Source organism: Bathycoccus prasinos (assembly GCF_002220235.1).
Source record: "Bathycoccus prasinos genomic : Chromosome_11".
Taxonomy (NCBI): domain Eukaryota; kingdom Viridiplantae; phylum Chlorophyta; class Mamiellophyceae; order Mamiellales; family Bathycoccaceae; genus Bathycoccus; species Bathycoccus prasinos.
The window spans coordinates 475,585-501,841 of record NC_023998.1 but is presented as its reverse complement, the minus strand read 5'-3'; the positions used below and the strand labels follow the sequence as shown (position 1 = coordinate 501,841).

At 49.7% G+C, this 26,257-nt stretch overlaps 12 protein-coding genes across 12 annotated transcripts; 6 read left to right on the top strand and 6 right to left on the bottom strand.

The window, feature by feature from the left end:
* Positions 1-31: 31 nt before the first annotated feature.
* Bathy11g02640 (unknown protein) lies at positions 32-1,732 on the bottom strand (the record flags this gene model as incomplete). The annotated part of the gene is made up of 1 exon (XM_007510282.1): positions 32-1,732. The coding sequence occupies one exon, from the start codon at positions 1,730-1,732 to the stop codon at positions 32-34; it is 1,701 nt and encodes a 566-aa protein (XP_007510344.1).
* Positions 1,733-1,951: 219 nt separating this feature from the next.
* On the top strand, positions 1,952-3,152 carry Bathy11g02630 (conserved hypothetical protein; the record flags this gene model as incomplete). Its single annotated transcript, XM_007510369.1, has 2 exons — positions 1,952-2,380; positions 2,445-3,152. 2 exons carry the CDS (start codon positions 1,952-1,954, stop codon positions 3,150-3,152), a joined length of 1,137 nt encoding a protein of 378 aa, XP_007510431.1.
* Positions 3,153-3,306: 154 nt separating this feature from the next.
* On the top strand, positions 3,307-4,815 carry Bathy11g02620 (predicted protein; the record flags this gene model as incomplete). Its single annotated transcript, XM_007510221.1, has 1 exon — positions 3,307-4,815. The coding sequence occupies one exon, from the start codon at positions 3,307-3,309 to the stop codon at positions 4,813-4,815; it is 1,509 nt and encodes a 502-aa protein (XP_007510283.1).
* Positions 4,816-5,013: 198 nt separating this feature from the next.
* Bathy11g02610 (cystathionine gamma-synthase) lies at positions 5,014-7,494 on the top strand (the record flags this gene model as incomplete). Its single annotated transcript, XM_007510327.1, has 1 exon — positions 5,014-7,494. The coding sequence occupies one exon, from the start codon at positions 5,014-5,016 to the stop codon at positions 7,492-7,494; it is 2,481 nt and encodes an 826-aa protein (XP_007510389.1).
* Positions 7,495-7,554: 60 nt separating this feature from the next.
* Bathy11g02600 (predicted protein) lies at positions 7,555-10,206 on the bottom strand (the record flags this gene model as incomplete). Its single annotated transcript, XM_007510216.1, has 1 exon — positions 7,555-10,206. One exon carries the CDS (start codon positions 10,204-10,206, stop codon positions 7,555-7,557), a length of 2,652 nt encoding a protein of 883 aa, XP_007510278.1.
* A 243-nt stretch (positions 10,207-10,449) lies between these two features.
* Positions 10,450-11,754, bottom strand: Bathy11g02590 (unknown protein; the record flags this gene model as incomplete). The annotated part of the gene is made up of 1 exon (XM_007510052.1): positions 10,450-11,754. One exon carries the CDS (start codon positions 11,752-11,754, stop codon positions 10,450-10,452), a length of 1,305 nt encoding a protein of 434 aa, XP_007510114.1.
* A 217-nt stretch (positions 11,755-11,971) lies between these two features.
* Positions 11,972-15,214, top strand: Bathy11g02580 (hypothetical protein; the record flags this gene model as incomplete). Its single annotated transcript, XM_007510029.1, has 1 exon — positions 11,972-15,214. The coding sequence occupies one exon, from the start codon at positions 11,972-11,974 to the stop codon at positions 15,212-15,214; it is 3,243 nt and encodes a 1,080-aa protein (XP_007510091.1).
* A 122-nt stretch (positions 15,215-15,336) lies between these two features.
* Positions 15,337-16,566, bottom strand: Bathy11g02570 (predicted protein; the record flags this gene model as incomplete). Its single annotated transcript, XM_007510371.1, has 1 exon — positions 15,337-16,566. The coding sequence occupies one exon, from the start codon at positions 16,564-16,566 to the stop codon at positions 15,337-15,339; it is 1,230 nt and encodes a 409-aa protein (XP_007510433.1).
* An 85-nt stretch (positions 16,567-16,651) lies between these two features.
* Bathy11g02560 (predicted protein) lies at positions 16,652-18,280 on the top strand (the record flags this gene model as incomplete). Its single annotated transcript, XM_007510131.1, has 1 exon — positions 16,652-18,280. The coding sequence occupies one exon, from the start codon at positions 16,652-16,654 to the stop codon at positions 18,278-18,280; it is 1,629 nt and encodes a 542-aa protein (XP_007510193.1).
* Positions 18,281-18,349: 69 nt separating this feature from the next.
* Positions 18,350-19,129, bottom strand: Bathy11g02550 (PpiC-type peptidyl-prolyl cis-trans isomerase; the record flags this gene model as incomplete). The annotated part of the gene is made up of 1 exon (XM_007510024.1): positions 18,350-19,129. One exon carries the CDS (start codon positions 19,127-19,129, stop codon positions 18,350-18,352), a length of 780 nt encoding a protein of 259 aa, XP_007510086.1.
* A 69-nt stretch (positions 19,130-19,198) lies between these two features.
* Bathy11g02540 (anthranilate synthase component II) lies at positions 19,199-19,975 on the bottom strand (the record flags this gene model as incomplete). Its single annotated transcript, XM_007510123.1, has 1 exon — positions 19,199-19,975. The coding sequence occupies one exon, from the start codon at positions 19,973-19,975 to the stop codon at positions 19,199-19,201; it is 777 nt and encodes a 258-aa protein (XP_007510185.1).
* Positions 19,976-20,368: 393 nt separating this feature from the next.
* Bathy11g02530 (unnamed protein product) lies at positions 20,369-26,248 on the top strand (the record flags this gene model as incomplete). Its single annotated transcript, XM_007510205.1, has 1 exon — positions 20,369-26,248. The coding sequence occupies one exon, from the start codon at positions 20,369-20,371 to the stop codon at positions 26,246-26,248; it is 5,880 nt and encodes a 1,959-aa protein (XP_007510267.1).
* Between the last annotated feature and the right edge of the window lie 9 nt (positions 26,249-26,257).

Below are 26,257 nucleotides of genomic sequence, written 5' to 3'. Positions count from 1 at the left end.
TTTCGTTTTATGCGCGCTCTATTTATGCGGATTACAAAGTAAACAATCTCGTCAAAAGAGCTCGAAAAAGCTCTCCAAACCACCAACGCGGACGAGCAAGGCTAATGCGGATGTCCGGTCCGTACGCGAGCTGATAGTGAATGATTCTCACATTTTCCCAGTATTGCACGTAAACGAGCAAAAAGAGGATCATTTTGAGAACGAGCGGTAACGCGTGCACTCGACGGCGAAACGCGAAAAGTTTGCGTTGGGCGAGGCGGAGGCGCTTCAATCGAGCGGCTTTTTTTATTTCGATCTGTTCGCCGACGTGGATGTCTAGTTCGTCGGTGGTGTTGTTGTCCTCGTTGTGCGGCGGCGTCGGGGATGCGAGTTTAGAAAACGCAAAACGCGGTGGATACCGCTTGGGATCGAAACTGGAACCATTGAATGTCGTCTTCATTTCGTTCGCGCGCAAGATTTGGGTTGGCGGAAACTCGTTGAATAGTTTCAACGCGGAGTGACACAAAGCGTCAACGGCTTGGAGTTGCCGCTTTTGTGATCGTTTCTTTTTCAGCCGCTTTCTCGGCGACATGTTCGCCAAAGACGAGGACGAACCGAACGAAACACTTCGAACTTTTTGCATCATTTGCTTCATCTTTTTCTTCTTCTCGTGCTCCGAGCCATTTTCCGCTTCGTCGATGTCTTCTTCGGATATTCCATTTCTACGAATTGTTCCCGAATTTTCGTCGTCGTTTTCAACGTAACTCGTCAAATCTGGAAAAGTCTCCAAACGGCTCAAGTACGAAAACATCACGTCGTCGTCCTCGTCGTCCAATTCGTTCCTCGCTTTGATGATACTCTCTCGCTCTCGCAACAAAACTGCCACGGTCAAATAGACCGGCATGAGCGGATGCGATGCCAAAAATAAATCAAAGACGCGTTTCACGCACTCATTTCTGCTCTCTTCTTCCTCTGTTTCGCTAGAATTTTCTACGCTTCTCTTACTGCTATCTGCGGACATCGAATGCCACGTCAACACTTTCTGCAACGCGAATTGATACTCGTGTTTCCGCGCGCCAAATGCGATCGCTTCCTTCAGCACTTCGTCCTCACCTAAAGCCTCTTCTATCAATCGTGCTAATACTATTCGTAACGACAACAAAACCGGATACATCGTTTCTCTCGTGTTATCTCTCAAACTAAACGACGCCAACCGGTCGAGCATCGCGCACGAGATTTTATATTTCGCGTTCGCGTCCTCTTCTTCCTCTTCCGTCTCTGCAATCGACAAGACTACTTGCGCGACGGCGTGAACCCCTTGATAATACCTCAACCTATTCTTCCCCCCAAACACCGATCGCAGCAGTCGCTCTAATTCCTTCCTCTTCTCTTTTTGCAACTCTTTCTCGTTTTCCAAGTTAAAATACGACCGTTCGCAATCCGCCGATATCGTTCTCGAGAGCGTTTCATCGCACTCTCGTTCGTTGGTGGCAAATTGCACTTGCGAAATCAATCCAAACTCGATGCCGAGAAGTTTCATCCAAATCGCGCGTCTCCTCGCATCTGGCACGCCCGTCAGACACGCGAGTTTGCGCAGCTCTTTCTCTCCGTTTTGCCGAAGAAAAGTATTCGTCGTCCTTCCGTCTACCTCATCCGCTGGCGCGACATCCCCTAAGTAACGGTTTTTCATCATCACATCACCAAGGCGAGATGAGAAAGCATCGTCGTCGGAGCAGTTCTCGGCGTAATCCATTCAAAAATTGCTCTTCTGACGACAGCACTTCTCTCCGTTGATGACTTCTCTCGTCGCAATTTATCTCTTCGTCGAGGGAGGAATGGTGAATGTGTGCGTATATAATATCTGTGCGTTCTTTATTTTCAATGAAGAATATTTCCCCAGCTGGAGTGAAAAGACATCACAATTTTCCCCTAAAAAGAGAGAAGAAAGACGCGCGCAGAAAACGAGCCCACGATGTCTGGCGAGGAGGAAATCGGGCGGATGATGATTGGTCAGAGAGATTCTTTGTGGGACGTGATCGCGAAGTGCGACGATGTGTGTTTCACGCACATCCTTCCGAGATTGAATCGAACGGATCTTAAATTCTTGTACGGAGTGAATAAAGAGACGAGAGCTTTGATTAAAAGATCGCCTCGCGCGGATGATGTGAAAAATGCGTTTAAAGTGAGCGAGATGTCGTCGATATCGACTTTGGAAGTAGCGTGGGAGAATCGATGGTTGTGGCCGAGTTACTGGGACGAAAGAATTTTCTGCCGTAAAGTTGCTGAAACGAATAAACTCGAGTTGCTCAAGTGGATACGAGAGGAGAAACAGTGTGAGTGGGATTATGTGCCGATTAATGTGGCCGCACAAAAAGGTAATCTGGAAATGGTAAAGTATTGCGTTGCAAATGAGTGCCATATTAATGAATGCGTGTGTATGTGCTGCCTCAGAAGGTCATCTCGAGTGCCTCAAATACTTACACGAAGAAGCGAAAGCGCCTTGGGGTTCGGGTACTGCAGATTTGGCGGCTGAAAATGGTCATCTTCACATACTCGAATATCTTGTTGAGCGTAAGTATGATCAATATTACGAATTTGCGTGTGCAAGTGCTGCCAAGTTCGGCCACTTAGACTGTTTGAAGTACTTACACGAAACCGCCAAAGCGCCTTGGGATTCGGGTACTGCAGCTTTGGAGGCTCAAAATGGTCATCTTCATATACTCGAATATCTTGTCGAGCGTGAATATGATGAATATGACGAAGGTGCGTGTGCGAATGCAGCCGAATTCGGCCACTTAGACTGTTTGATGTACTTACACGAAACCGTCAAAGCGCCTTGGAATTCGTATACTGCCAATGGGGCGGCTTTAAGTGGTCATCTTCATATACTTGAATACCTTGTTGAGCGTAAGTATAATATATATGTCGAAACTGCGTGTCAGTATGCGGCTAAGTTCGGCCACTTGGACTGTTTGAAGTACTTACACAAAACCGCCAGAGCGCCTTTGGACTATTTGGCCGTGCGAGAAGCGCATAAGAAAAACCAAACCGAATGTTTACGATACCTCCTCGACAACTACGGCCCTTTACCATATGGTTGGCGATACGAGCACGGAGAGTTACGCGTGCCAGAATCAGAAGTATTCTCAAGTTCCGAATCAGAATCAGAATGAAGTTCCGAATCATGAATATAATTATAGTTGTAATAACAGAAAGAGAGAGAGAGAGAGAGAGAGACTTACAGCGTGCGTTCGCTCCTCTCGCTTCCATCTTTTCCTTTTCCTTCGTTTTGTTTTCTTCAGAGATATTGCACTTTTTTAGTAGAACATGGGTCAAGCGCAAACGAAACGCGCGGGAGTAGAAATCAGCGACGCGAGCGATGATTGCGACGAAAATGCCGACGGTAACGAGGAGCCAAGTATCCGTGGTTGTGAAGATATACAACAGGACGACGATGATGATGATGATGATTCGGAGGAGAGAAGAGCGACCGGAGCGTCGACATCATCGACAGTTGGAAATGAATTTGAAAATGTACAAGAAGACGAAAAAGAATATCAAGAAGAAGAAGAAGAAGAAGAAGACAAAGAAGATGAAGAAGTTGAGCGCGAGTTTCTGGAAACCGAGGAGGGAAACGAGGACGCGCGTTTAGTCGCAAAATGCGACGATTTGTGCCCGGAAGAAGAAAGAACGATGCGATTGGCTCGGTCTGATTTCGACCCAAGGTTCGAAGGTGCAAAAGGCGAATTGCTCATGAAACGATTTTCGCGAACGTTTAACGGGAATCCGGAGGAAGTGAGGAGTTTAGATGCGATAGAGAAGAGTTTGGAACGAGTAGCGACGGTGATTGAAGAGACGATTGGTGGTGTTTGCGATTGTTTGAAGCGCGATGAGAACAGTTTGGATTTCGAAGCGTTGAAGACGTTTTCTGAACTCGCGGATTTTGTTCGGGATCGTTCTCGAGCGATTCGAGGAGACTTGACTGCGCAATCGGCGAGTGGACCAAAAAGCAGGCGAATTATGCGACGTCTTGTGCACATGATGATTCGATTCGATTACGAGATCAGAAAACGACAAAGACTGAGAGCGTACACATACATCGCGCAATGGGTGAAATTCAATTATTCGGATCCGGACGCGAGAAGAATGATACACCGGGATCATTCCATGGCGCTACAGTTTCGTGAACAATTGGGGAAGTCGTTGGCTACGTACTCGATCATGTGCACGGAGCGGGCTGAGTTCGTCTCACCGGAGGATAAAGCTGAGATTTTGTCCTATCGGTTGTTACTCAGACTTTCGGCAAAGGTTGAAGAAGAAGAGGAGGAAAAAGAAAAAGAAATGGAAGGGAACCGTTCCTCTTCTTCCTCGTCCTCTTCTAAACTCGACAACATCGATTTTCGCGCGGCTGAACTCGGCGTTTTGAATTCTCCGATCGTTTCGAGAGCCATGTACCTCTCCGTCTGCGTAGATGTGGGCAAATACGTCTCCTTCTTCAAAACGATCGATTCCGAATCCTTCACGTTTCTCGAATTCTGCTGTGTATACGCGTGTCTCGACCCGCTCCGCGCTCGATACATCTCGCGCTTAAACGTCAGCCACAACCGCATGAAAATGAAAAAAGAAGACGCTTGCTCAATTTTGAAAATACAACACGTCGAGAAACTCAACCTCCTCCTCTTCAAAACTTTCACGGATTCTGGCGAGACCGATATCGAGTTTAGCGCCGCTTGCAAGAGGGAACCGAAGGAGTACGAAGTCTACAGAACGAAACTCGAATCAGTAGCCATAGAAAACTTATACCTAGAATCTGCGCTGACTGTCGTTCGTGCGTAAAGTAGTAGTAGTTTAGCTGTTTTTGCGCGTTGAAAAGAAGAACGCGTGCGTAAATTTAATTGACGCACACTCAGGCGACTCCTCCTGACTCGATTTCGATTTCAAAATCCTCACAAACACACGCGCACACTTCACTTCTTTATTCCGCTTCTCTGGTGAATCAACCAACCCAAAAAGCACGAAAAGAGAAAGAACAAAATGGACTTGGAAGTTGCCGCGCTCGTGTGCTCGTCGGCGGCGAATTACTCGTCCTCACAAACCGGCGCCATCGTCCCTTCGATTCATCCCTCGACGACGTTTTCCCGGGACGGTTCCTACAACGCGCGTACACTGAATAATGGCGAACACCCCTTAATCTACTCTCGAGCGGACAATCCAACCGCCTCGCACGTCGAACACGTTTTATCAAAACTGGACGACGCCGAGGAAAGCTGCGTTTTCTCCTCGGGCATGGCCGCGGTGAGCGCGATAATGAACGCGTGTTTTGTTCCGGATTGCGTGGTGTTTTTCCCACGAAGATCGTATTTTATCAACCGGAAACACTTCCGCGAGTGGTGCACTCGGATGCGCGTTCGAATCGTGCAGTACGACACGGATGAAAGTTCGCTGGAGTATTTGAAATTAGCCATAGAGATGGTGTCGTGCGAAGAGGAGAAAGAACACGAGAAGTTTATGTGGATCGAGACGCCGGCGAACAGTTCGTGGGAAGTGTTGGACATCGAGACGGTGACGGGGTGGTGTCGCAAGAACGGGGTGACGAGTTTCGTGGACGCGACGGTGTTGACGCCGTTGTTGTGCCAGCCGTTGAAATTAGGCGCGGATTTTGTCATACATTCGTGTTCGAAGTATTTGAACGGGCATTCGGACGTGTTAGCGGGCGCCGTGAGTTGCAAAGATCGAAAGTCGAAAAATTGGAAGAGGATTAAAGAAGCGAGAGTTACCGGAGGGGCGGTGTTGTCCGCTTTTGATTGCTTCTTGCTGTTGAGAGGGATGAGGACGTTGCATTTGCGAGTGCCGAAAGCGTCGGAAAATGGGATGCACGTGGCAATGTCGATGGTGCAATTTAAGTTCAAAGGAGAGAAGGGCGAAAAGGTGGCGCCGAGTGTCGGCGAACAAAACGCAACAAACGCCGCGGTTACACCGACGACGACGACGAGTTTTCCGATATCACCGTGGTTCGAGTTGGTGGTGTTGTATCCAGGTTTGCCTGGACACGAAAACCACGCTATTTCAAAGCAACAACAAGCCGGGAAGAATAAAAAAATGTTTGGCGGAATGTTGTCGGTGGTGATTACCCCGATTTTACCGGATCCGAAGGCGACGACGGAGCCAGAGAAGGCTGCTGTGAACAACAACGAACAACCAGCATCAACAAGAGGAACGGGAAATCAAGAAGACCTGAAAACAACATCGACGACGACAACAGAAGGAGGAGCCAATTTACCGTCAACGACGGAGCAATACGCAATTAAGATGCACGAAATCGCGTTTGAAATGGCAAAAACGACGGCAACGTTGACCAAAATTTGGCGACCGGCCACTTCTTTAGGCGGTCCAGAGTCGCTCATCGAACATCGGGCGTCCGTGGAAGGCGGATCGTATCCTTGGAGTCAATGTCCAGCGGGGCTCTTACGTTTAAGCTGCGGGTTAGAACCTGGTCACAGACTTGCGAGAGATTTGAAATCCGCGTTACACGCCGCGCATTTGAAAGTGTGTGGCGCGCGTGGATTGTTGAAGATTTCGCACGTGAGTAAAGTGAGCAAACCGATAGAAGCAAACAGGCCCAGCAAACCGGCTCAGCAGCCGGCCCAGCCGATAGTAGATAGAAATTTACTCCACGGCATATTAGGAAACCTCACGGCCTTGAACGATAAGAAACGGCCGCATCCGAATAATGCCGCCGAAGAAGCGCGTAAGAAGGCGCCGGAACCCGTCGGCGATCTCACGCTCGAAATTCCAGTCGGTAGTTTGGAGGAACCTAATTTAGTAGCAATTAGGAAACCACGCAAACCATCATCGAAAGTGTCGGCTCCACCGGCGCCGGACGAACAAAGATGTTGCAAAAAGAGCTCGCAATGGCACTGCCCGAAATTCCGATTTGGCGCGACGAGATATTGTGAAAGGCACCAAGATTGTGTCTTACGGGATATGGAAGGACCGAAAAAGAAAGGAAGAAAACCTGGTTCAGCGACGAAGACGGCGGCGAATGCAGAGGGTTTCGTCACAATGACCACGAACGGGGTGCCGATGGCGCCGATGGCAACGGCGGCGTTTCTTCACAAACCGGTTTTTCCACAAGAGCAAACTACGGTGGCGACGCCAATGCAAGTCGATCGGGATCCATTGACGATGACGACGACGACGACGCCAGTCGCACCCCGAACGACTGATGGGCAGCCAGAACAAGCACCACAAGCAGGGAATCCAGCGGCACCTGCTCCAGAAACAGCTCCACTTGCGACGACACCTACAACAGTACCAACATCGACAACCCAGGCGCCAGATCCACCTTCGCAAATTGCACCTTCGAATGTACCGCAGCCGTCGCCGCCGAAAAACGATGGTATTTTTACCAGCGGAGATCTTGACATGCCGATTTCGATGATGGTGACGGATAGCGGAAAGGTCAATCTGCAATTGGCACTGGATGCGCAGACGCGAATGGATAATAAATTTTGAAACTTTTTGAAAGGCATTGGACTGCTACTATATATACGCGCGAGTATTGTGATTTTACAACTACTTTTTCTTTTGCATCGCCAAAGCTTGTTTCCTTTTCAGGCTTTGGATCATCGAATCCAACTCGTTCTTTCCGATGCCTCCAGAAGATGATGCTTTCTTCTTACCAGCACTCCCAGGAAAATCGTCGTCTTCGTCCACGGTAACGTTTTCACCATTTTTGAGCATCTCTTTGCGCATCTTCTCGAGTTTTGCCAATTTCTTCGCGCGACGTTTCTCGCGTTCGCTCGCGATGAGCGCTTTCGATTCGACGTCTTTGTACCGAGGATCGGTCGGATCGAGTGCAAATTCGTGGTTTTCAAAGAGCGCACCAAATCGTTCATCTTGAACGTTGATACTTTTCTTAGCTTTGCCTTCGTCATCCATGTCGTCGTCCATTTCGTCGTCGGACTCGGCTCTTCGCGCGGCTTTACCTCGAAGTTTTCGCTTCTCGGCCAATCTCGCTTTCTTCGTTTTACGCGTGACTTTCTCTTCGCCTTCGTTGGTTTTCCTCGCGAGAGACTTGTTCTTTTTCAAGCTTTGCGCGTCCCCTCTTCCTAAGATGACATTTTCGTCCATCATGAGCAACTCGAGTTCTGCTTTCGCTTTTCCGTCTTCTCCGTCGTCCAATGAACCTCGTTTCTTCTTTTTCGATTTCTTTTTGTCTTCGTCAACGGTATCGTCGTCATCTCGAACGCTATCGAAGTCAAAGTTTGCATCTGGCTCTTGCGCAAAGAATGGATCGTCGAATCCGTTTGCTCCCTCGTCCGTACCCGCTGCGAATTCCTTCTCTTCTCCTTCTTCTTCTTCTTCTTCGCCGTTCTTTTCCTTCTCTTTCTTCTTCTTTGCGGTCAACTTCTTCTCTCGGCGTTCCCGTTCGCGTCGCTCCTCGGCGGTTTCTTTTTGCCCAAGCGTCCCTTCTTTCTTCTTCTTTTTCATTTTAGTACCGAAATCTTCTAGTCCAGCGTGAAACGTGACTTCCATGTCGCCTGAATTACCGTTCTTGCCGGACTTGTTCCCATATCTATTTGAGAACTTCTTTTGCATGGCGTATTTCGTCGACGCCAACGCGGTGTCTTCAATCTCTTCCGATGACGAGGACTCAGAGTCAGAGGTGTCGTCGTCCTCGTTGAGGAAGAAATCATCGTCGTCGTTGTCATTCGGGTCTTTACTCATGTCGTCTTTATCGATATCGTCCAACTTGACGCCTGTGCGACTCGTCTTACTCTTGTAATCTTTCCCGAGCAACGCGGCTAAATATTTCTTCTTCTCTTCCTTCCCTTCGCGCTTACTTTTCTTCCTCTTCTCCTTCTCTTCTTCTTCGTCATCGCTGGAGTCTTCTTCTGAATCAGACGCTAAATAGGCGTTAAAATCGTCGTCTTTCAACTTATCTTCGGTAATTTTCCGACCGAATGTTTTCTTCCTCGCGGGATCGGCGTCGTCCCAGGACAATTTCACGGTGGCGTTTCGTAAGGCTTTCACTTCAAATTCAGGAGGCTCGTAATCTTCCGGCGTGTCCGTTGCAACATCGCGCACTTCGCGTTTCGAAAAGTCTTGGTCTTTCGGGACGTAACGCAAATCCAAAAGCGCCGACGACCGTTCAAACTCTAATCCGTCGCACTGCTCGTACACCGACTTTGCGGTTTTAACAGAGTCGCACTCGATTATCGCGTAATAGTATTTCAATCGATCGCGTTCGTATTGCCTCAACTGTTCGTTGTCGATTTCTTTTCCTTCTTTACCGAATTCAAATTCGGAGAGACTTTTCTTGTTCTTACGTTTCTGGGATAATTCGCTGCCTCCGTACTTGCTCTTTTTAATTTTCGCCACCGCGCCCATCGGCCCGATGACGTTTTCCTCTTTCATTCGCTCGAGACCAAAATCAGACGGGTACACGGTCACTCTGTTCACTTCTCCACTCGACGGACAAAAGGAGCGCAAAATGGTTAAAATATCAACCGCTCGTATTTGCTGCCACTCGCAATTGACCAACGCCAACCGCTTCGTCGCGTCTTGTTCCGGAACGGAGCTTTCGTGCCCCGTTTCCCTTCTTTCCGCGTAGCTCGCTAACACGCCTTCGTCGGACAGCTCTTCACCGTCCGAGAATTCTTTCAACGCGTCGTCCTCGTCGTCGCTCGTTTCGCTCTCGCTACTATCTTCCTCGTCGTCAGAGGAAGAAGAAGAAGAAGAATCCTCGAGACCAACGCCTCGCATCCGATCTCTCGACGCGTCCAGTTTCGCCTGCATCGCGGCGTCCATCTCCGGCAAATCCCGACGATCAACTCCCGATGGTTTCTTCCTCCCACGTTTCCCTTCATCCTCTTCCTCGGTATCCTCTTTTTCTTTCTCGTCTTCATCTAAATCGTAATACGATTCTAACCCTTCCCTCGTAATCTCTTTCCTCGATTTCCCGCTCCCGTTCGTTTTCCTCCCGAATTTGTCCACTTTTCTCCCTTGGGATTCGAATCCGCCGCCACGTTGGTTGCCGACGCGAAAATTTTCATCCTCGAACATCTTCTTAAACCTGGAATCGATTTTCACTTTTCTCGACTGGTTACGCATGGTCATAAATCGAGGGTCGCTTTGCATCTGTTGGAATCGAGGGTCGGAAATCACATCCGCGCGGTTTATCGCTTTCGAAGGGTCGAAAGAAGAGGATGGATTTTTTCTCATCTTGCCGCTCTTTTCGTTGTTTTTCCCGGACGTGATGTTTCAGCCTCCTCGCAAGAGGAAGAACAACAACGAGAACAACAACAACAACAACAACAACGCGACGAGTGTGAAAACGAAGAAGGATTCAAACGACTACTGAGTATTGGTTTTCGGATTGTTCAGTAGTAAATGGTGTTCGAATGTCTTTTTACCGGAGTGTTATGTGTGTGTTTATAATGCAGACTTTTTGTGACTTTTGACTTATTATGAGGCAAATTTGAAGAGTTCCTTAAAGCGTCTAAAGTCGTCGCTTTTCGCAGAGAAGTTGGGACTTGCGATGTCAAGACGACTGTGATAATACTCTCTCGCCAATTTCTGTTTTAACTGCTCGCAGTGTTCTTTACTTTTTTTCGCTCGAAGTCGTCGCGCGTCTCGCGCCTGTCGCAACGCGGCTCTCGTTTGCGTTTCGATTTTACGGGCGTCTTCGGAGTGCTCCTGTTCGAGCGAGGCGGTTTTTCGTTGCCACTTTTCACGCTCGCGAGTGAGTTTGGAGAGGGTTACTTCCATGCGCTGGAGTTTGGCGTCTTTCAGACGGTTTATGCGGCGGAAGCGGTGGTGGAGGAGTTTCGGGTGATACGCGTCGTAGGCGGAGTTGGTCGCGGTGGTATTCAAGAGCGTCATCAATTCGTCTCCTTCGTTTTCGTCGAGATCGGTATTACTGTCGTCGTCGTTATCATCCTTCCTTTCTTCGTCGTCGTTTTTAGTAACACGCATGTCTCCGTCGTCGCGTGGTGCCGCTCTCTCCCTTTCACATCCACTCGCTCGATACACGTCTCTCCTCGCCCTTTCCAATCTGGCGCCGAGCGTAGACCGTAAATTCGCTCGCTCTTCCTCCGCTTGGTTTTTAATCTCCGCCATCGTACTCGCGTGTCTCGGAAAGTTCGAGTTCAACTCATGGTTTTCAAATCGCGTGGTCATTTCCTTCATCGCCCGCTCGGCTACAGCCACGCGCTCTTCGTGCGTCTTTCTGACCTCCTCCGCTTCTTTCGCAAACGCCGCGAACGCCTTGCGCATGCTCTCCTCCAAATCCATCCGCATTTGTTTCTTACACTTCAACGCGGCGTCGTAAATCCTCTCCGCCGTTTCTAAGTGTGCTTTTGCCATCGCCCGCGTCTGTTTCTCTGCCACATCCAACTCTCGATCCAACTTCTCCGTCTTCTCGTCCAACCGGTCAACGAGTCTCTCCTTGGCAATTTCCCTTCTGTCTTTCCTTTCCTCTCTCGTTTTGCGTCGCTCGCAGCGCTGTATCGACCGCCATTGCTCGTGTAAGCCGAGCTCGTTCGTTCGAGACTGTTTTTGTTCTTTCGTCGTCGGCGGTAAAGGTGGTGATGGTAATGGTGGCGTCTGGATCTCTCGCTCTTCTTCTTCTTCTTCTTCTTCTTCTTCTTCTTCTTCTTCCTCTTTAGGGGTGCTCGTTTCGCTAAACTCTTCCCGTGGTGATGGTTTTCCTTCGATTTCAGTTTCCTCCGTCGTCTCCTCCTCGTTCGATCCTTCCTCCCTTTCGCTCATTCTCTCTCTATATGTCTAACTTTCGCTCGCTCTTCTCGTTCTTCTTCTTGTCTTTGTCGTCGTCGTGGGCAAGCGTATATTTTTTTTTAACGTGTGATCTCTACATGCGAAGACATTTCACATGCGTTGACCGACGAAAAAAGAAAGAGACATCATAAAAACTTCCGCGCGAAACGCGCGGACGGAAGGAAAAGAGAAGATAACGTCGAACGCGACGATGGATCACGACGACGACGCAAACGACGACGAGCCGCAAACGCCGTCCTCCGCGCTGTTCAACTTCAAAAAATCCGCCGCACGAAGAGGCAGAACACCTACCCCGTTGGCACCTCCTCCAACGCTTTCCCCGATGTTCAAAGAGGAGAAACGACGCGTATTTTTTGCACCGTCGTCGTCGGATGAAGAAGAAGAAGAAGCTGACGATGTCGACGACTTTTCGTCCGAATCGTCGTCCTTAATACTCTCTTCCGCGCAAAAAACAATCGAACAACAACAGCGCGATCGCTTAAACCTGTTGAGAGCGAGATTGCAAAACGCGCAAAGTAAAGCGGAGAAGCAACGAAAAGCGAGAGAACAAGTCGCGGTGATTTTACACGAAGACCAAAAAAAAATCAAACGCGCGAACGAACGCGCAGTGGCAATGGAACGCGACGTGACTTTACTCACCGAGAAAAGAGAGAAGGAAGAAGAGACGATGGAGAAGGAAACCGAGCGGTTGGAAAAAGTACGCGCGATGGAACGAGAGGAGATGGGGAAGAGCGAGAGATTACAGCGGGAGTTGGACGAGACGGCGAGGGCGAGACGCGAACGAGAAGCGGAGGTTGTGAAAGCGGAGGCGAGGTACGAACGGACGATGAGAGAGACCGCGCAAGGCGAAAGAGTGGTGTCGATGAATGAAAGAGTCATTTTTGAGAGAGAAGAGCGGGTCGAGAACATGATGGAGACGGAAAGAAAGTTGAGAGAGAAGACGGAGACGCTGGAGAAGAGGACGGCGCAGGCGAGAAAAGAGACGGAGGAGATGAAAGAGGAGAACGAAGTGCGAGCGATGGAGATTGAAAAGCAACGGAAAGAAAATGCAAAGTTACGGGAAAGGTGGGCGCTAACGGTGAAGACGTGCGAGAAAACGGACGAAGAGGCGAGACGGTTGTTCGAGGAAACGTCGGCGGTTAATCGCGAAGAAGCGAAGGTGAGATTGGAGATTGGCGCAGAATTTAAGGAAATCGCGTTGGCGAAAAAGGACATCAAGGCATTCGACAGTGAGAAAGAGAAGCTCTTATTCGATATTAAGAAAAATGAAGACTTGATTTCGGCGTGTAGCATAACCTCGGAGCAACACGCGAAAGATACCGACGAGGATAGAAAAGAGACGGACGGATTAGTCGCGACGGCGGCGACGCTTCGTTTGCGCGCCTCGGAGGTATCGCGTGAAATTGATCGAGTCAACGAAGAACGAGAAAAGCTTCGAGAAAAACAACACGCTTTGGAAGATGAAATAGTGTCCAAACTCTCCAACGAGATCGCGGCGAGAACCGAGCGCACAAAATTTGACTCGAAAAGTATCGAGCGTTTAAAGAAGCAAACGAGAGACATCGAATCCGCGACTGTTCGTTACGAAAACTTAAAGGCGATGGCAGACGTGGATACGCTCGACTTCGAGTCAGAAATGTTGGACACGGATCGCGAAATTGAGGAAATTGAGATTGAGATTCAAAATATGGCTTTGGAGACGGAAGCGAAAGAGGCTAAAATAAAGAACGGACGAAGAGAGTTGGAAAAGTTAGCGATGGAAAGGGACGCTTTGGACAAACGCGCGGAACGCATTAACGATCGCATATTAGCCGCAGAACGTGTGAAGGCGTCGTCTAATAACAGCACGAATGAATCGACTGGAGGACCATTGAACGCCACGCTGGCGAGCTTGAAGAAGGAGCTCGCCGCGACGCGGAATAAAAGCAACCAGTCGCGTCAAAACTGGTTAAACGCGCAAAACGAACTCTTGACGCTCGCGGAAGGCAAAAAAAAATCCGCGTCGTTGTTACAAGAGTTGCTCTCCGACGAACGTCTCTACGAGGGTAAAAAGAACAGACACGAGCGAGATGCGAAAGTATACGAGCGAGACGCGCTAGCTATAAATAGAGAAATCGATCGATTACGGAGGCAGCTTTCGATGTTGAACGAAGAAGTTTCACTTTCGGAACAAATATTGGCGTCTGCACCGGAAGAGTTCAAAGTCCTGAAACAAACGCTTCAAACGACGCTCGATGATGCCAAAAGAGAACTTAAATCGGCGGAGAACAACTTAGCGTGCGAAGAGCGCGACGTAGAGAAAGAAAAAGCGAGAATTGATGCGCTTCGCGAGGAAGTATCGAAATGGAACCGCGAGCGCAAGATGGAGATTGAAACGCAAAACAAACTCGACCCGAACGTCGGCAACGTCGAGTTACTACGAGCGCGAGAAGAAGTGCACGCCTTAGAAAAACAGTTGGATAAAGCAAAGCGATCGAAAGAGACGATGGCAGTAAATCTGGAGACGAGGCTTAAGAAACGTGAGATTTTAGCGAGTTCGGCGAACGACCTCGTGTTTGTGGTTGATAACGCGGCGCGCGATACACTTCAAAGCAACGATGACGGAGAGACGGACAACGACATCAAGGCTGCAAGAAAGAACAAGTCAAATCGAAGATACGCGGACGAGTCATACGCCATCATCAACAGCGTAGATTTTGAGGACAAAGTTCTCTACGAAGATCCGAACGACGACGACGTCGCCTACGAAATTAAGCGCAAGCGTAACGAAGACATACATGCGAACAGGCGGCGAAAGCAAGAGAAAATCGCGCAACGTGAAATCCGAGAGGCTTTAAAAACAGCCGCCGTTTCGAACGAAAACGCCGAGTTGCTCGAGCGCAAAGCGAAAGAGTTGAAAGCATCGTGCGACGCGGCGAGAGCCAGTGCGAAGATGGCGATGCACGAAACGCAAAGATTGAAGATTGAAACTGGTGCTGCGCAGAGAAGAGCGGAAGCGCACGTGATTGATACGGCGAGAAGTCAACGCGCGAGAAAAATGTTGGAGGCAGCGGCGGATAAAATTCGCTACGAGGTAGTGGAAGAGAACGATGAGGATGAAAGCGAGAAGTGTTTAGAGAATAATCGTTATCGCATATCGGAATACGATAACCAGTCGTTAACAAACGAGCAGTCTGCTTCGGATAAGTTGCGAGAAGTCGAAAGCGAAAGAGAGCGACTGTCTCGTTTACTTCGACACGCATGGGAGCAAGAGGAGGAAGAAGAAGATGATAATGAAGACGATGAAACACGAAGCGACGACGATGAAGATGAAAAGTTGCGCCGCGCTATCAATCGCGCGCAGCATCTGTTAGAATCTCGACACCAAATATCGTTTGCCGCCTCCTACGTCCACGATGCCATTGACAAGCAGAAAGCAAAGTTTAAGGCGTAAAAAAAAGGAGAAAATGTCATGCGTTTTCGCGCCGCGTTAATCTGCTTATTATTCCCAATGATACATTACCGCCTTTGTCTCTCTCTGGTACCTACTACTGCTACTGCTACACCCACGCTTGCCTAAAATTCGTTAATTTGTTTGACGCCTGAATTGTGCGCTCTCAATATCTCTTTGTGTAAACTCTCCTCGTTCGCGACGACGACGGCTTTTCCTTGGGGCGAAAACACGCGCCTTGGATCAACGCCATCTCTCTCTTCGAAATCTCCTTCTGCCTTTCTTGGTTTCCTTTTCAACGAGAGTCTATTACCAAACCCATCTGAAACAATCGCCCCAGCCTCTTCGCAGCACAAAACACCAGCCGCGTGGTCCCAAACGTTCATCGAAAAAGTCCACGGTTTGTAGTGCACGAATGCATCGCACGCGTTTACTGCTATCGCGACGTATTTAATCAACGAACCGCTCCCATACGGAATTTCATCTAAATTCGACTTCGGTACTTTCCAACCGGAGTTCAGTGTCGTCGCTTTTCCGACGTCCGATTCCGACACTGCCAAACGTATGTTACACAAATGGGACATCAAACAACATCGCTTCCATCTCGACGCCGGGGTGAACAGCTCCTTCGAGAAGCACCCTTTCCCCTTCACGGCACAAAGCAGCACACCACTACCTCTTTCCCATCTCGGCGCCGCCACGCACGCAGCCAAAACCTCTCCAGTTTCCCCATCGTGATAAGACAAACCAATGCAATACTGCTCCGTAAACGCGTACGCTCTCGATCGTATCGTCGGTTTCGCCGCAAACGCCTTCGTCCCGTCGATTGGATCTAACACGAAGTAGTTCCTGCGAGGACCACACCTCTCCTTTTCGAGCAATGCCATCCTCCCGCGCGGAGTAAACTTCTCGACTAACTCCTTCACTCGATCAAACGACGCATCGCCTTCGACCGGGCGCCGCTCCTCGCCAACAACCTCTTCACCATCACCCCCTAACACGTTTTCCATCAACGTTTGAATCGCAAAATCCGCCGCGGTTACCGGCGTTCCGTCTTCTTTTTTCTCCACCATTCCTCGTAAACGTTCTTTGTCTTCTTCTTTGTCCACTTCGTCGGCTAAATACGCGCTCGAAATCGTCGCTTCGAGCATGCGTGCAACGCGTTCTTTCGTATCTAAAGCAACACCTACGAATGGTGGGAAATCGAAATCAACAACGAAAGACGACGACGTATGGAACGTATTTTCGCAAGCCCCTGCGGGATTCAAAGCGCATCTTCGTCGTATGTGCCTCCTCTTCCGTCGTGCGCTTTCTTTTTGCGGGAGTGGTGTCGTCCTCGCCGTCGTCGTCCGCATCTCTCTCTCTCCTTCTCTAACGGTCTCTCTCTTGGGAAAAAAGTGAAGACAAATCGCCACTTCAAAACCACGCGATAAACATGCCATGACGACGAACGCGAAGAAGTCGAGACGTGCAGACGACGACGACCGCGACTCTTATTCCATATCCAACGCGATTTTGGAGGAATCCATGAAGCTGTGCTCGGAATTGCGCTCGTACGTTTACTTCGCATTCTCGCTCAAATCAATCCGCCTCGTCGTGTTCGACACGTTCCCTCGAGCGATGCATTCCATCTGGTCGAGTTTCCACGTCATCGTCGGCGCGTTGATCTGCACATCCGCGGCGATTTCCCTGGCGTTCGCGTTTGACGTGAGCGCGATGTTTTTTACCATGCCGCTGTGCTTTCTCGCCGTCGGGGGAAGGTTGATGACGCCGACGGAAATCGACGACGAACGGTTACGGAGGAAAGCGGCTGAAGCGTATTATAAGGCGAAGGCGACGTTCGAGCGAGGACGACGACGACGGAATAAAATGATGAAGAAGAAGAGACGAATAGTAAACGCGAACAACTATAAGGAGGATGAAACGGAATCTTCGAGCGATGACGAACACGTGCTCGGTAAGGAAGAGTACGAGACGAGAGAGAGAGCGCGTTTGGAACGCGAAGCGAGAGCGGCGTGGCGAGAGATGCGCGAGAAGCAAAAGGAGAAGAACGACCCGCAGTTTCGACCTCTGCCGGAATGCGGATTGTGGCCGCACGGGCCGGTGTTTATTCGGTCCAGCGCGAGAGAACCGAGTCAGAGGTGCGTAAACAACTCGTGGAGTAGATTGAAGAAGAAGAAGGATACGAAGGAGGAGGACGAGAAAGAAGAGAACGAGGAGGAGGGAGAAGAAGCGTACGCCGAATGGAACGAGTTAACGGACACGTGTCCTGTCAACACGGAAACGGCGTTAGAATTCGAAACGGATATTTTCAAAGGTAAAGTCGTGTGCAGATTTCTCGGCATGGAAGGGGAGACGCCAGAGCAGTTTTACATCGAGCGCGGTCAAATATGCAACAACATCGCGTTTCAGGTTGTCGTGCAAGGCGAATTTAAAGAGCGGATACGGATGGACCAAGTCGTTACGGGTGGTGAGTTTAAGCGTCCTTTTGAAAATATTCCTCCGAGAACGATCGTGTACACCGGTCAAGAGTTGTTCAAGGTGATCACTCCAGGATTAGCCTGCGACGTGACTGCGAACGAGCCATATTACTTAGCCTTGCTCGGCGGATTAGTTTCGCAAATGAGCGTAGATACGAAAGAAACGGTGCCGAACATTTTAGATTTTATGATTCCCGAACATTGCGACATAGTCGAAGGGAACGATGGATTTTTCCAAGGCGTGAAACACTTGAATATGCAAGCGAGAGGGTCGAGGCGCGTAAAAGAACTCGCCAATCCGGCGACGGCCAAAAAATATTACTACGAACCCGGGTTAATATACACCTTCGATAACATGCAAAGTTATTTACATTTAGATTCGTATAGCTTTGACGTCGGAAAAGTGCTGACGCTCAAACTCGAGCGACATTTGAACGGTCAACCGATTCAATTCTTCGCGAAAACGGGCGACGGGCGCTACGCGTTTTGTTTCGAAATGTGGCACGAAAAGTTGTTGCCACACGCGCCGGAATGCAGCGAGGAAGATTACGTCAGGTTTGCGTTAGAGGGTAAGATAAGACCAGTGTAAAACAGATGCATATATATTTATTGGATGATAATTATTTCTACTTAAAACTACGACCTACTGTACAAATTGTTAATATCTCGGCACCGACTTATCAATCGAACTGTACGCGTCGATCCCACCGACGACGTTATGAACGTCCTCAAAGCCAAGCGAAAGCAACATTTGACACACTTTCGCCGAACGAATCCCCCCGTGACACATAACAATCGTCTTCTTTTCCGGATCGACGTCCATTTCAATCGTCATCTGCCACTTCTCCGCTCGCGATAGCGGATACAGTTTGAACCCGTCCACTTTGGCAATTGCAAACTCGTGCTCCTCTCTGCAATCGATGAGATTAACCTCCGAGAAACTCTCACTGTCGACGTACTGCTTCACCTTGTCCACTCGAATCGATTGCATTTGCGGCACCGCCTGGCCGGATTCTTTCGCGTCCAGTACCTTAATCAAGTGATGCCCAAACGGAGTGGTGGCAAACGCCACCTCGTTTATCGGCGTCGAAAACGCCACGCGTTCGAATTCCGCAACCGTTTGTCCTCTCGTGATGTACCCCAAATTCCCACCTCTCGAAGAGGACGGGCATTTCGAGTGCATCGTCGCTAAACCTTCGAACGTCTCCGCTTCTCCGTCGAGTAAAGTTTGGAATTCCGAAAGCAACGCTTTCCCGGGTTCGGTGGCGTCGACGAGGATGTGCGAGACTTTCACCGCACCTTCGTGGTTGACTTTTGATGATTCAGACGACGAGGATACAGAAAAAGGTCGCCGCCGAATGCGAGAGGATGTGGACGGTCTCGCGGACGCCGAAAGGAGTCTTCTAAAAGCGGAGGAGTATGCGCACGCTAAACTCATTTTTGTTGTTTCAGAAGGGGAAAAAAGTGAAGAAGTAAGAGGAAAAGCGTAAATATAGTATTATATATTTCAAACTTCGTTGATTAACTTCACCCAATTCTTGATGATGAGCAACCCGTTGTCGGTGATGATGCTCTCCGGGTGAAACTGGACGCCTTGAATCTTCGGGTACTTTTTGTGTTTCACCGCCATGCACACCTCGTCTTCGGTCCAAGCGACGGATTCGAGCGCGTCGTGCGGGAAGTCGTCGTTGCTGATGACCAACGAGTGGTACCGCGCAGCTTCGAACGGGGAACTCAAACCGGATAGAACGGTGTCCACGTCGGTTTTATGAAACACCGGGGAACTTTTCCCGTGCATCAACCCTAACGGCGCTCTCGTGATGGTGCCTCCGAACACTTGACCGATGCACTGGTGGCCCATGCAGACGCCAAAGACGCCAAACTCGGGGCCTAACTTTTCGCACACTTCCAAAGAAATTCCCGAATCTTCCGGTCTCCCAGGGCCAGGGGAGACTAATATCCCTCTCGGGTTCATCGCGCGAATCTCCTCTACGGTTTTCTCGTCGTTTTTAAACACCAGCGGGTTTTTTATCCCGCAATCGCCTAAATATTGCACCAGGTTGTACGTGAACGAATCGTAGTTATCGATGACGACGATTGGTCTCGACGAGGACACGTTCGAGGACGCGTCGTTATTATTAGTATTCGCCTCTGACGCTGCTCTCACCACAAAATTCTCCTCCCTTCTTCTATTATTATTCTCGTTAAAGCTACTCCTACTACACCGCTTCTTCTTCATCACACTCATCATCGAAAACGATGATTGCGAAGTCGATGCCTCCATCCTTCCCGCAGAACAACAACAACAACAACAACGAGAAGAAGAAGAAGAAGAAGAAAAAGAAGAAGAACCACCCGCACCGTAACCACCACCACGACCACCGGCGGTCGTCAAAAACCCTCCTCTCGTCATCGAAAGAGTCGTCATATAAAACAAAGTATATAACGTGTCGTCCCTGAAACCCCTCTATAGGCGCTCTTTTATCCAACCGGAGGGAAAACGAAACAAAAAAGAAAAGAGACTACGAATGGTTTAGGGTTTACATAAGACCCTAAATACCACGCTTTGAGAGAAATTTTGAAAATTTCAAAGGAGCAGCTCCTTCTTCACTTTTCGTCGACGATTTGACGCAAACGCGCAAAAGCACTTCTTCTTCTTCTTCTTCTTTCATTTCAGATGGAGGAGGAGGCTTTCAACGCTTCTTTTTTTGAGAACAACAACAATAAGAAGGATGAAGACGAGGCATTTGAGGATGATCAGCTGACCTCGGACGACGATTATTCCGGAGACGACGACCAAGAGAAAGACCAAGAGAGATTTCGAAGCATTTTGAAAAACGAAGGCAACCGACAACAACGAGTGCGAAGAGACGCGCGGAAATGGCAAAAGATGAACGCGATGCGAGGGAGAGGCGATTTAGGGAAAGCGACGAGGAAGAACAACACCATCGTCGCGTGTCCTCCAGTTTTACCACCGCACGTAGACGCCACGCAACAAGTGCGAGGGGTGAACTGTGGAAACATCGGCCCGGAGTTGGAGAAATTAAGATTTGAACAAGGCGAAAATCGAGAGTATTACACGAAAGAACACTTCGACCGTTTATACGGCAGAGCGCGCGCGTGGAATCGCGACCAGCGAGCGAACAAAGTGTGGTGTAAAGACATTCACCCGGCTGGAGTGACGTGCAACGAGTGCACTTCGTGCCATTTTTGTCGACAGAAATCGAGCGACGCGAAGACGACGTGTCAGTGTGCGACGTGGGCGAAAGCGCCGGAAGGCGGGAGAGGAAGAGGGTCGTGGTGTGGATGGTGTTTGGAAATGCGCATGGGTGAGAACATCGAAGAAGCGATCGCGGACGACGAGTGGAGATGTCCAGTGTGCAGAGATATTTGTAACTGTTCCGGGGCGAATTGTTTGAGACATAAGCGGCATTTGTTTCCGACTCAACAGTTGACGAGAGAGGCGGAGCAATACGGATGGCAATCAGTGGCGCATTATTTGATCACCACGGCGTTGGTAACTGGGAAAGATGCACCACCGATGTTAGATTTGCCGGCGGCGTATGTGAAAAGAAGACAACCGAAAGGGACGATGAATTGTGGTAACACAAAGTTTACGACGACTGGGAAGAATTCGACGCGCGGCGGCGAACGAGCGAGCGGTAAAAACAAGGAAGAGATGGAACGCGAACGCGAAGCGGCAACGCTTCGACGAGAGATTGAGATGAAAGTCCGAATGGCGTTTGGTGCCGTGAATGAGGAAGTGGATGACGATGAAGATGGAGGTATGTTGAATGGTGGTGACGATGAGGAGGCTGGCGACGGACAAGGGAAAGCGTCGCGTAAGCGCGCGAGCACCAAGAGGACTTCGAATACTGCCAATGCGCCTGTAATACGAGAGGAAGAAGGTGGGGAACGTGATGTCGATATGGACGAAGAGGACGCGATACGTGTCGGAGATGGTGCAACTTTTGGCGAACAGCAGCAGCAGCAAGAAGAACAAAACGCCAAACCGAAAAAGTTGGCAACCATTACCACCATGTTCAAACGGTTCGCCGACAGGAACAGCGGCGCGTTCTTATTCGCCGCGTCCTCGGACGACGAATCCGAGCTCGATTCCTCCGACGGTGAATTTGACGACGAAATGTTAGCGCAGCAACAAAGAGAACGACGAGAAAAGCACGAGCTGGATTTGAAAAACAGAGTGGGAAGAGAAGAAGAGGGAAGAGGAGGAGCAAGAGAGGGTGCCCACATTCGTGGAACAGACGAGGACGACGACGATGTTATTATTATGAACGACGGTGAAGCCGGAGAACGCGTGAAAAAAACCGTTACGAGTACCTCGGTTCCGAATCACGTAGATACCAACAGTATTGGCGGAGAACTCAGGCCACCGCGTCAGACGCAAGACGTACACTTGAACGACGAGACGAGCGAAGAGATGGAGTTCTTTCGCCGAAGGCGCGAGCGAAGAAAACGTCGTCGAGCGATTCAATCGGTCGCTCGCGCGAGGCACATCAATGGTGCTACCGGTGGTGGTGCATTGTTGAGAAGTGTAGTTCCGGGTGGAGTCAATATAAATCGACCTGGGCAAACACATCCGGCATCTGTGGATGAATCTGCCGCGACTGTTTTGCAGCCTCCCGCGATGCCGCAACAACCTCCGGCGAGCACGACGACAACGACCACTACAACTATTTTTCCAAGCAGCACAGAAGATATTCCGACTGAAGAAGTGTTGTCAGCCGAAGCTGCGGCATTTGAAATGCACCGCCAAGACGAAACACAGGCCGAGAGAGCGGACGCGCAAGAAATGGAAGAGGAACGTCGCGTTTTGACCGCCGCCGCCGCCTCAACTTCCGGCGAAGTCGTACAGATTTTACGCGAGTTTATCGAGTTAACCTCGCCTTCAAACGAAACGTTTCAAAAACGGAACATCGAAGACGCGTCGTTTGAGTTGTTCAACGAGAAGATTTTCGATTCCTTAGAGCGCGCGGAAGCTTTATTATTCGCGAGCGAGGAGTCCGAATTGCGCGCGTTTTACGCTTTGTGTCTTCGCGCGAATAAATACGCGCCGTATTTAAAGCACAAGAAACTGTCCTCGTTACGCGTTCGTAAGAAAATTACCGATTTGATCAACGATGATGTGAAATTTCGAGTGTTTGACGTGTCACAACGCGCGACGTGCTTACGCGCGTCTTTGAGATTGATCGAGCGTTACTGGTCGGGCAAAGATTTAGACGTTTTCAAAGTGAACGAGGAGGAGGAAAACGGTGGTACATTCGACGACGGGGAAGTTATCACCGACGGCGATGGGAATGCCGTCCGATGCGAAAAGACAACGAGAGAATTCATGAGAGAGCGCGCGAATTACGCTTTGGAGAGTTGCTTGCGTCTCGTTTCTTTGTGTAGCAACGAGTTCGCGTTGGCGAAAGAGCGCGAAAACTGGATAGCGAGCCGTAAACTGCTCAATCCGTCGTTAATGGAAGATAGCGATTTGATTGCGCCAGCAGTAAGCGAAGGGTGTCAAAAGCGCATAGACGATGCAAATTTGCGAATCATGAAGGAATATGAAGTGGAAAGGGCGCGTCGAAACGAATCTGTCATTGTCGGTTTGTCGGATTCGTCGCAGGAAAACGACGACGATCCAGCCGTTGCCACGCAACCGCCGCCGCCCGTTGCGGACGAAACCATTCACTTACAAAAGCGCGCGACAGACATCGCCGTGGCGACGGCGACAATACTCATCGAAACGACTGAGTCTACGCACATTCTTCTTCTAGCCGCGCTATCCGTGTTACGCGTCGTCGCCAAAGGGTTAGCGTTTACGCCCTCGCACGGCGCGTTCTTGCGCTCCAAGATGCTTTCAAATACCATCGGTATGTTTGTCTCGCCAAAGCTTCCTTTTCGACCGAAAATTCGCAAGTGTGCTTTAGGATTGATCTCTGTGTGTGTCTCGCGAGGCGAGCGCGATTGGCTTGAAAGTCGTTCAGAGGAGAACAAAGTCGTCGCCGATGCGTCGGCGAGATTTTGCTGGCCTCATATTGCTGATTTGTTGCGAGAGAACGAAGACGATTACGAAAATATTGAAACCATGCACGACAAGAGCGGTGGCTATTCGTCCGCGGTAAATCGCGCGGCTACGGAAACGGCGGCCAGAACGCTCAATTTACTCGTCAAATCCGGCGTGTGGCCGTGGGGTAAAGCCGAGCTCGCGATTTCGCACCCGTTCGCGCCGAAAGATTTCTGGAAACTAGCCAATCCAAGAAAACGCGCGAAAGCGTTTCGTTTATACGCGAGACTGGTCGATTCAACTCCGGTTTTACGCGGAGGTATCGGTGCACCGTTGTTGAAGTTGTGGGCGTTGTGTGCCATGGACGTTGCCGCTTCCGAGAAGGGTGAACGACGTCAGCAAAACGCGCTCCTGCGGGCCAACGGATTACACCGAGCGCGAGCGAGATTGGCGCGAGCGTGCGCGAGACACCCGCGATTGTTTGATGCCTTTTCGTCGTCGACGATGCTGAAGAGCGAAGCCATGGACGCTCGAAATACTGCGGGTGTTCTTAAGCGAAGTTCGTGGGTTATTGAATCCTTAGTTCGATGTTGCGAAGTTGGCGGCAATCCGGTCGCCACGGTGGCTGCCATCAACGCTTTACAAGAAGTATTCGACAAACGCGTGCAAGAATGTTCGGGACGTGCAAGTGCGAATAAATCTAGATCGTTTCGAATTGGCTTTAAAGCTGTCATGGCTGCCGCTTACTCGAGAAACACCGACTTGAAACTCTTCGGCGTGGAGCCGCGCGTCCAAGCGTTGCGAATGGCGCTCGATACGTTCACGTCCATCTTATTCGAGGAATCAGATGCGTTACAAGTTGATACCATTCTCGAAGGCTTAATCAACAGTGCGAAATCCCTAGCCATCTTCTTCTCTTTGGACAACATCGCGTGCTGTAGCCTGTTAAAACAGCTCTGTTACGCGTGTGTCGAACGGAAACACGCGAAGAAAGCGACGGGTCGAAAATTTTCGCGCGGCTTCTTTGCTTCTCTGTACGACGCCTCGTACATCGTCGACAACAACGTCGACATTCGGAAGAGTAGAGAATGCATGCGTTCAGCTGTGTTATTAGGTGTCTTAGGAAATTGCGTGGGATCTGCGCGAAATTTAGCAACAGTCCCGTCTGCAAACATCGCGTGCGAGAATTGGGTGTTGGCGTTTGAAACTGCTATGGAACGCTCGTCGAATTCAGAGGATCAATTCGACGACACCAATTTCCTCTTCGCGGCGAGCGAAGATTCGTCGTTACTAGGGCAAATGTGTGTGAATTTTCTCGAGGCGATTTTACCGCCGGTCTGTGCAATTGGTCGAGGCGCCGCGCCGCCGCCGATTGCCGTCGCGGATGCGAAAATTCGTTCCATGTGTCTCAACGCGCTGATTTTGTTGTTTGAAAATGAAAAGGCACCGTTACACTTCAAAACGAAAAGTGACTACCAGAACGCCCCAGTTTGGGTGAAATGTTTCACTAAAGCGTGCATGAAAGCGTGCGCCGGGGAGATCGCGGCATGTTTGGGGGGATGCAAAGACTTTTCGCAAAGCCGAGCGCGGGACGTCGTGGCAACGCCGATGACCAAGGCGCACGCGATGGACATTCGACAAAAAATGCTCGAGTCGATTTCATGCAATTACGCGCATTCCTATCGCGTATTAGAAGAGGCGTCCAGATCGTTTCGCAAACCACCCGATCACGTGCACGTGTTGAAAGAAAACGGTCTCGAAGAAGAGCGTGTCCCGTACCCGTGGATCTGCGCCATGAGTTTCCTCACTCGATTTTCGAAAATTTCAAAGTTTTGCGCGATGGAAATCGCCTCGAAAGTGGTTCCAGTGATCGAAGGGGCGTTTAAATACGGCGACGCGCTCAACAAGAGACACATGGACGGTCCTTTGCATGAATTACGGTACGCTATTGAAGGCATGATTAAACAAAATGACGACGAAAAAGAAGAGGATGTTGATGAAGAAAGGAAGCGACCATTTCATCATCAAGGCGACGACGAAAACGCAGAGAACGTCGATCCGTACAACAAGAAAATCAAAGCGGAACCAATCGAGATTATCGAAGAGAAAGTCGAACTGAAGGATAGTGTTCCGTGGTTCGAACGCTGCGATCGAAACGTCCTATACTCTTCGACTCGAGCCGATTTTGCCACCATCGCTTCGCGTGTTGACGATGCGCACCCTTTTACGATAGTCGGTAAACTGTGCTCTCGCGAACCGAAAACTGGCGTGACGAGTAAAACAAATCCCAAAACGAATAGAACGTTCGAAATGCTTTTCGTCACTTTGGAAAACGAGAAAGGATTGAAAGTTCGTGCGCAAATGGTTGGCAAAAGCGCCCGCGTGCTCGCCGACGCCTTGGACGAACTCAAGAAGAGAGATTTCGAAATCGTACGTATTGACGGCGTCTTACCGCAGAAAAAAGCGGAAGTGAAACCAGGATTAACGGCCATGGTCTGGGACCCGAAAGGCGCGTCGAACATTTCTGTATCGAGCTTTGATTGATTGAAACAC